This window comes from Sander lucioperca, chromosome 3, assembly GCF_008315115.2.
Source record: "Sander lucioperca isolate FBNREF2018 chromosome 3, SLUC_FBN_1.2, whole genome shotgun sequence".
Classification (NCBI taxonomy): domain Eukaryota; kingdom Metazoa; phylum Chordata; class Actinopteri; order Perciformes; family Percidae; genus Sander; species Sander lucioperca.
Genome location: NC_050175.1, coordinates 20,374,327 through 20,383,933, shown reverse-complemented (window position 1 = coordinate 20,383,933; position 9,607 = coordinate 20,374,327). Strand labels below are relative to the sequence as shown.

The 9,607-nt window shown below is 39.1% G+C and overlaps 1 protein-coding gene across 1 annotated transcript; it reads right to left on the bottom strand.

The window, feature by feature from the left end:
* Positions 1-2,876: 2,876 nt before the first annotated feature.
* Positions 2,877-7,450, bottom strand: polr2m (RNA polymerase II subunit M). Its single transcript, XM_031314239.2, has 4 exons — positions 7,074-7,450; positions 5,452-6,048; positions 5,076-5,298; positions 2,877-3,561 (listed from the first exon to the last, which is right to left on the bottom strand). The coding sequence occupies exons 1-4, from the start codon at positions 7,181-7,183 to the stop codon at positions 3,418-3,420; spliced, it is 1,074 nt and encodes a 357-aa protein (XP_031170099.1). The 5' UTR covers positions 7,184-7,450; the 3' UTR covers positions 2,877-3,417.
* Between the last annotated feature and the right edge of the window lie 2,157 nt (positions 7,451-9,607).

Sequence of the window (9,607 nt, the reverse complement as noted above, 5' to 3'; positions counted from 1 at the left end):
TGTACCCGAGTCAAACTTTCGTTTAAAAGCATAATTAGGACGTAAGCGCCACTTTTAAGATTGCCCGTATTTTCGTTTTCGGTCAAATTTGAATTTTCAAAAAAAATTTGCCATCAAAAAATTGCGATTTTGATGCAATCATAGTAGTGCCCCTAGCTCTCCCATTCAAAAGGCCATTTGACCGAAAATACGGGCAATCTTAAAAGTGGCGCTTACGTCCTAATTATGCTTTTAAACGAGTACATTCACAAAAAGACCCTAGGTTGCATTTTGGCAAGAGTTACGCTTTAAGATTTATCTTGTGACCCCTAGGATCCCTAGGTTGGGAACCACAGGACTAAACTATTTAACTGTATATAAAGTAGTTAAAACTAGCTCCACCTCAACCAGCTATAGCAGTAAAATGCTGCTTACACACTATTGCATCAACAGTCTAATAACGTCAGATATAATTATACGGTCACAGGTAATATTTTACTGCAGAACAAGTATTTTTACCTTCATATTTTAAGTACATTTAGATGATGATACTTTTGTACTTTTACTTAAGTAGAATTTTTAATGCAATACTTTAACTTGTAGTGTAACAGCATTTTTACATTTTTGTATTGTTACTTTAACTGAAGTAAAGGATCTGAGTACGTTTTCCACCACTGGTTCCAGTGCAGTAAGAGGGAGAGCTGGTTCTGATTGGGATAAGGAGATAGGCTGTAACCTTATCTGCAGAAAGCTGCTGTGTGCTGCATTATTTCATCTCCTCATGTGCCCTGAAAAAATATGACAAAAACATCAGAGAATGGAAAAAGCATGACCTCAGACTTTGTAACCTGGCAGATATAATCCAATCATTCTGCTGAGGGCCTAACTCGTGTTTAACGCCAGTCTATACATCATACTGTATATCTAATTTAAGGCTGAGCTGACTGGTCTTTGAAGAGCCAGTTTTGAAATCACATTCCAGTTTCCCCTCCCAAACAGCAAATTATTTCTATTCCTGCGAGACGTGTGATTTCGGACTCGGAGTTGGAGCAAATCACTTGCAGACTACTTCACGAGAAGCTTATTAATCTGAGAGAAGGGGTCTGGGATTCAAGTTGAAGTATAAACAACCTCATCATCAATTGACAACATTAAAAAAAAAAAAAAATTTAAAAAAAGGAGCTTCGACTAGAGAGAGTGTGTGCTTGGTTCCACCTCAACAACATCCGTTCAGAGTTAGGTTTGACGCCAGATACCACAGAGAAAAGCTACAGCAAAAATGTGCCCCGTAATTGGTAACAGTCTCTGAATTTATGTAAGCAAGGTAGGCTGTAATTAATCCCAGCAAAATGAGGATCTTCTGCTGAGCGTGCTCATGTATTTGTTATTGGACGTCACCAAAGGGCCACTCTGGAGCCCATCAGATAGTGTCTAAAAACACAGCAATCACCTGAGGTTTTTGCCCCCCCTAAAACATCTCCCACCAATGCCTCAGCAAAAATTACCAAAGGTTATCAAGGGGCATCTACCACCAGACTCTGACCTACATGAATCCACCCTCATTTCCCCCAAAATGTGCCTCAGTGCCTTATTTCTTCCTCATTAAAATCCCTGGATCAGGCTGTTTAAATTAAGATGGCCTGCAGTCTTCTGCGAGGGTTGGAAGACAGATGATGGGAAAGGCAGTTTGGAAAGATAATGAATGTAGCTGGCACTTCTTATCTACCACATATTAGCAAAGCTGAGAAATGGTATTTGCCATGTTGCATTAGCCTGCTGCCGTCCCATCATCGCCTGCCATTCCCAGCAACAACATGATCCAAATGCAGTCCAGATGTCTCAGCCATCAAGCTTCAATATTTCACTAACCCTGCATTAATCTTATCAAGTGTGTCACAGATCCCTGCTTGATAACATCTCACAGGATTTTGGAAAATCAGTGCCTGCAGCTGACCACAGCTTCATTAGAAACTGATATCAGCTAGCAGGTTTATGTTGCACATAAATGAACTAAAAAAGCTCCAAGTCTGACAAGAAACTAGTTTGCATCTATTTAATGCTCAGAAAATAGTGAAACTTAAATTCTCTGCAAACAGGGGAAACCAAGTCTTATCTTATCTGAACTCCCAGACAAAGGAGTCAAAATGTCAACACTGATTATCTTACAAATATTCAGTTTATAGAAAGCAGATCATATATGAAGAGCAGTTTTCAGGTAAAATTACTTGATACTTCCTTATCCAGATGTGGAGAGTAACAAAGTGCTTAACGTGTGTACTATAGCATAATTTTGTCTTAAATGTTTTTAGAATTGACGCTCTATTTCAGTGGGCAATAATGTACACAACGTTATATCTCAGGTGTGTAAACCCCATTAAATATGACACAGTATAATACTCTACAACTGCAATGCACATTATCACATTAATAATATTAGACGGTTTCTCTTCTCATTGTCAAAACTAACGTATAGATGGTGTCAAATGGATTCATTGATATAAGAACTAAATAAGTGTTGTTGAGAGATCGTGCCATATTTGAGCAGTTTTTATACATACAATAGATTCTATACTGTATTCATATTTTTGCCAGTTTAGAATTCAGTTTAGCCCTCATACTTCCGTCTCCTGCTGACTCAGTCCTGTGGCAAAACAAGCTTTTTTCTTGATGCATCTCCACTAACTTTCTACTAAAGAAACTAGATTGTCAGGTACATTTAACTCTCAATACAACACGCTTTATTTCTGATGCTCTCATCAGGGAGCAGTTTAATTCTAAAAAGAGAAATTAAAGGATATCTCTTATAGATCCATTTTTATCTGCACTAAAAAAACGGCTGTTCTCAGTGTCTGTAATTAAAAAATGGATTTTCACATGACTTTACACAAACACAACCATTTGGGAAATCAGACACATTTATTGAATTCTATAATAATTAAATCTGACACAACTATTTTGAAGTTGTAAACAGTCACCTTTGTGCCAAAACAGTCGGCTCCACCTGCTGATGAGCTTTGAGTGCAAATATTAACACACTAAAATAGATATTTCAACGTTCAATACTTTCAGGCCCAGAATTCCCTGACATCATCAGTTTCAGTATACTGACAAGAAACATTTCCCTCATGATACATTCCTCAAATTTAGCATTTAAGACTCCTAGTCAACAGCAGGTATTATTATTACTGCAGGACACTGACACAAACCCAATACAAACAGAATGACAATTTAGTGAGCTAGTTTCTCAACCTGCCATTTCCTGAGCTGAGCCTGGGATACCAACTATGCCTTCACACGGTGCAAAGACTCTTTTCCTATCTTAAGAATTCTTGTCTTTGGAGTGAAAACCCTGTTTGATGGATCCTGATTGCAAGGTCCAAAGCCTGTTTCCCTCAGGGCCAAGGTCACACCGGTTTCCCCAGCTCCGGCCTTCCAGGATCAGTCCTCCTCTGAGGAGAGCTGGGATCCTTCATCGTGATCCTCTCTGTAGGCAGCCATGGGGCCACTGTCAGGAGTGTAGCTCCCCATAGAGATCTTCAATCCGTCAGACAGTTTCTGGGAAGCCAGCTTGGCCTGCAACTCCTGAAATTAAACACAGAGAAAAAGTTGACATGAATAGGTAAACAGAAAACAAGCACATTATTATAAAACAGCACAGCCATAGTTATTAAACCCTTAACAAAAGTAGGACCGATAATAAGCTTAACAGGCCTCCGTAAGTTGGCTCTAAAGTCATTACTTTCGATGTGAAGTGATGCACAGCGCCTACACTGCCTGAACGCTGCCCTCTAGAGCTGATGGAGGGCTCTGATGTGGACTTTAATACAATTCACCCTTGGATTAATTTTTAATCATTGCCACATAGTAGTGGCCATTGTATAAACTCAATTTGTTTGAGATTTTGCTTTTATACGTAAAGTGCAAAAGTACAAAAAGCAACAACAACAAAAGTCTGTTTTAATACCATTTCAATAGAAACGTAGAGTTGTTATTTTCATCCATTACCGTAATGATTGGAATAAATTCAAAAGCTGTATGCACAAATGATATTTTTTACTGGTCAAATATTTATTCACAGAAAAATGTCACCTTCTGTATTTTTAAAAGGTATTTTGTATAAAATTAAGGCCGTGTTCATAACTACTTTGGTACTGTGTGATAAAACGCAGCACTCTTATTCATTAAAATAAGGCCATTCCAGGGGTGCCGACCCAGAGGGCAAAATAGTTGAACATGCACAACTTTTGTTAGACCGCAGTGCAATGTCATCCGTCAAAGGCGCTGTGGTGGCCAATCAAATATAAGTACACATTTCTGGTAATTACTTACACAAACGTCGCATACCTCAAAAAAACTAGAGGAAGAGCAGCAATGGCGAAAAATAGGATGACAGATTTCTTCTTCTTTGTTTGGACCAACAATGAAGTAGAACTGTTACTGAAAGTAACACGACTACAAGGCTGAACAATAAAACAAGCTTCAACAAGCACAATTACTGTTTTCCATCAGATGATTTATAGATCTTGACATTTCCGATGACACCTAAAGGCAGCTTCATTTTACGGAGAAAGAGACGGAAAAGAAGAGAGAAAAAGAGATGGAGGGACTGTGCTTTGTTGTTGCAGGAAACAGCTGTTACACAAATTCCTGTGCAGTTAAGTGCTTGTTTCGTTTTTTACCTTTGTAGTGTTTCTAACCTTCTTATGGAAGCGATAGAGGCAGTGGTGTTTCCTGTTTACTGCACGGGACTCTCACACCGCCTCAAAACGGACTGCCAAGTTTGATCGCCGGTTACATGATTTGCCACTGCAGCGTGACATCGGGTTGCATTTCTCCAAAAGTTGAATCTGTCTCAACTTTTCACCGCAAGTCGCTGCGGGTTTTATCGGCTCCCCCCTGTGGCACTACCCCCATTTTAAATGAATGGGCAGACCTGCGTTATTACCGCACCGTCTGACGGCCGACGCAGGCAGTGTGAATGCAGGCTTAGGGGCTCTGAAACTCCAGAGTAGTGCGGACGTGAGGCATAAACATAGCAAAAGATATTTTAAACCAAAAGGTAGCAGTGCAAATGTGGAGGATTCCGCTGCACTAACCTGCTGCTTCTTTGCTTGTTCCTTCAGGAGGATGGCCGACTCGTCCAGAGACAGAAGCTGTGCCGGACTGTAGTGGAGAAGAGGGAGTCTAGCTGCAGTGATGTCATCCAGGTGCTTTCTGTCCCGCTCCCTTCTGGCCTCTGCAGAGAGCGGTGATGAGCTTTCAGAAGACTGGCTGGGTGACGAGGATCCTGATGGAGAGATGTCACTGCTTTGGGGCAGCCTGAAAACACGGTTAGGAAGATTATAAAGATGTTATTTACAATAAAAAATATAAAAGAAAGCAAAATGACACACATTACATAATTATATATGTATTTTGGCATTTTTTGCTAAAGTAATCATCATATCATTAAAAAAAACAAAGTCCACTCACTGATTTGGTTTGAATTTTGGCTTCCTGAGAGCTGAAGTCTTCTCTGTTCTTTCCATTACAGATACATAGTGAGGCTTTTTTGGTATCTGCTTTTTGAGAAAGTAATTGTCTCCTGCTGTGCTGTTAAATGGGTCTTTGGACTTGCTACTGAAACCAGTACTACTTTCAGACAGTCTGACCCTTTCCAAGGCCTCCACAAGGTCACCCTCTTTTGTCTGATCAGAGTTCAGAGAGGCCCCAGCAGCAGCCGTCTCCATGGTTTCACCAGCAGCCACTCTGGAGACAAACTGGTCCTGTTGCTCCAAAATGTTGTTTTCATGCATATGAGCTGAGACAGGTGAGGTCGCCATCTCCTGTACCGCATCGCCTGCAGCAGCCTCACCTTGTCTGTCTTGGTTTAAGGTTGCTGGTGTGTCGGGAATAACACGTTGTTGCAAAGTGAAAGTCTGCTGATACTTGGAGTGTAACTCTGTCCTGGCAGCCGACACCAAGCTCTGTCTCCTCTCCTCTTCATTGTTGTGTTCAATGGCAAGTCGCACTTTCTCCGCAAATTCTTTTATCTTTTTCCCTTTGTCAGGAAGACTCTGTAAAAACCTCCTACGAACAACACAAACGCATCACTTGATGTTATATTCAAAACAATCATTCAAGATACAGATGGGAGACAAACAAACCAACATCAAATGTTAGTAGATGGATTGATTCTGTTATAGGTGTTCAGTTGGGTTAAGATAGCATTTTACATTTTCTTATTCATTGAACCATTCACTGAAATGAAATGATCTGCATTTGTTATGTTTCTCCAATAATTCATTCAGCTTTTTTCTTTTTCACCCATCTGTATTTTGGCTTAAATAATGTGACGTTGCATCCAATATTCAAATCGTTGTATATTAATCATACTAGTATTGTATATTCTACTATCGGATCTAATACTGCTGTATAACAATAATAGTTGTGCATAAGATATTACCACATATTAGTCAGATTAAAACTGGTTTAGATGCTGACATCTATGTGTACATTTTTATGGAAAAAAATAATCTAAACTTTATAGCACATTAAACAAAACTTTATTTTGGAGAGAGATAATAAATCAGCTTGTGCGTGTCTAGCCAAGTTGTAATCATTTTGCAGCATGGTAGTACAGTATAGGCTCTGCATCATAAACATAGTAACGCTTTGCACTGTTTTCTTTTAGAAGCATTTTTACCATCAGTTGGTCCAAATATGACAGAGATAAACTTGTAACCACCAATCAGTGCATTTACATATGACAGAGCCTTGGTTTTATATAACACTGTTTTAGTTCATTTTATTGTACACAGAGATTACTTGTTAATTTGTAGATCTGTAACGTTACTATTTACACACATATTGTAGGGGGGAAACACAGCATCCTGTAACTTACTGATGAGTAACATCACAACAGTGTAGCAGCTCTCATTACAACTAATTAAAACTTATTTGTGTGCTTAAGTCACCATGTTTCTTCTGTCATATTGTTACTACAATATCAAACTACGTCAGTGAAACATTAAATTAGCCCCAGTTTTAGCTATCTCTGGTATAATAAATAAATACACGGGAGGTACAAACTGACGCTAATAGTGTGAGCTTACTTGTTAGAGAATATCTTCTCCTGTCGCAGGAGCAGTTCTTGGAGCTCCTCTTTGCTCTGGTTTCTCAGGTCTCCTGTCTGTCCCTGGCGCACTGTCCACGACGAGGACATCACTGTTAGCTAGTGACAGCTAGCTACAGCCATTCACCAACAGCGTGAGCTAACGTCTCAGTTTAACACGCTAACGTTACATACAAACTCTAATCATACGTTAACCTGTTCAAAACTCCGCCTGTTAACTGACTCTTTAATAGTTAACGGTTAGAGAGTTTTTAAAAACTCTAAAACGGCAGGATCACTTCATCAACACATGAGACAACAACATTTCAAAGTGGGGTTCTTCTTCTTCTTTGTGTGCGGAATTCCAACTCCAGCTGAGGTATAGCTAGCTCTACTGCCCCTCACTGTACAGGACGCCTAGGATGGTGAAGGCATGGTGAAGGCATAGTGAAGGCATGACCCGCCATGCCTTCACCAACCATGAATAAAAAATACTTGCGTACAGGACAATGTAATGTAGTGGTTCCCAAACCTTTTCACGTCAAGGACCCCTTAACTGACACAAATTAGACCACAGACCCACATTGGATAAGATGTTGTCCCAGGGTGCCCCATCTGATAGGGTTTTTGCTTTTAGATGTTTTTTTTGTTTGTTTTTTAACATTTATTAAAACAAGATCCTTGACAAAGCATCTCACACAACATGGTACAAAAACAGATAGTATTGACATGCACTTATATACACAAAAATCGACATGCTTTCCTAATTCCAAGTGTCCAGTTCTAATTCAACACTCTATTCAATTGCTGTGTACTGTATGACAAGTGACCACCTCTCTAAATAAATGTCCATCCTGAATTGTTATTTTGCTGTTATATTTTCCATGCAATTGACAGCTTTGACTCTTTGGGTCCACTGATCTAGAGTGGGTGGATGGGGTTTAAGCCAGTTCCTCCTTTTGCACATACAAGGAATTTGTCATGGTGTTGTTGGTGCATGTCACACATTCTCAAATATAAGAAGGATAAAAAGAATATAAACAATATAAGTATGAACATATACACACAGTATGTATTAATAAAATACCGCATTCTCAACTTCCAGGCAAATTCCCTCCAATTTGGACTATTTAGTCATTTATGCCAAGACACCCAGGACTGTTCCACACATCACATCATCCGGGACAATGGTATTAGCCTCCAGTTCCCATTTATTTCTCACATCTAATGTATGTCTCTGTCAAATCCAAGCTAATTCTGTTGTATAGACTAGATATTATTTTACTTGTGTGCTTTTGATTCTCCACCGCTTCGATCCAGTACTGTTCAAAATTAGACGGTGAATTTTATATTTTGTCCCATTCCTTATTTGTCGTCAAATAATGACTGCTTTTAGATGTTTTATTACAGAAAGTGTATGGAACCAATGCATGATCAAAATAGTCATACATTCTGTTATTGTGTTATTTATGGATGGAATTATAGTGAAAATATATGATTCCCCTTTTTGTTGGGGACCACTCGAACCCCCTCAAGGACCCCTGGGGGTCCCTGGACCCCACTTTTAAAACCACTGGTGTAATGCACCTCTAACATGCTAACATGTCACAGCCAGTAAAGGTCATTTGCTGCCCTCTGCAGGTCAAATATAGTCATCAGCATCACATTTACATTGCAAAGAGTTTTGTCTGTAATCTTGTAAAGATATTTCTTTCTTCTCTGTAATCAGTGCAGTCTGTCTGAATAGGATTCAGAATCTCATATTTTCCATAGCTGCATTTCCCAGTCAGGATGTTTCCCAACCACTGTGCCAACCCATTTCTCATTCAGCGCAACAACACAATGACCTAACTTCAACCAAGAGGGTACAGCTGTGTCCTTTCTGTCCCCTCTCAGAGTTCATAGTAAATTTAACGTTTGGCTGCAGCTGCACAGTTGGAATAAAATCTCAGTAGACTTTATCGCTACATTTTTTTTTTCAAAAAATATATTTTTATTTGATTTATTATGTTGCAGCTCTCTCTTCTTCAATGCATGTAGGCATTAATGTCCATGTACCAAGTCAGAACACACCAGACATTGTAAAACATCAATGGCTTTCTTACATTTTGTAGTTTTCTCCACATGAACACTCTCAACTCTCATCCTCTCTTCTAATCAAAATCCCACAAACTAATAGAAACAATATAAGAATTGGATGTACTTTATTCACAATATGACTTTTTATTTTTGTTTGTCCATGTAATCCTGATCCTAGCCAAATGTCTATTTATACCTCTTTGCTTTAATTTATAACACACAGCAGTGTGGACTTTTTTGTCAATCTACAATTTGTCTTGCAACATAACTGTTATCAACAACTGCTACCTCACTTTGAATTAGTCTGTCTTCATTGCACAACATACACAAATTACAATAACAAATAATATTTGGTTGAGGGAAATAGCTGAGTTTTTACCAGACAACAACAGATTTGCATTGTGTAGCCTGCATTTACTGTAAATGCAAAAAAACAACAGCCCTAAAGCAGTTTGA

Bases quoted from the DNA above. Each gene is read 5' to 3' on its own strand.
- polr2m (XM_031314239.2), bottom strand. From the start codon at position 7,183: ATGTCCTCGTCGTGGACAGTGCGCCAGGGACAGACAGGAGACCTGAGA. The intron at 6,049-7,073 runs GTAAGCTCACAC...TGTTGTTCGTAG, and splicing joins GAGAAGATATTCTCTAACAA to GAGGTTTTTACAGAGTCTTC. The intron at 5,299-5,451 runs GTGAGTGGACTT...CCGTGTTTTCAG, and splicing joins CCAAAATTCAAACCAAATCA to GCTGCCCCAAAGCAGTGACA.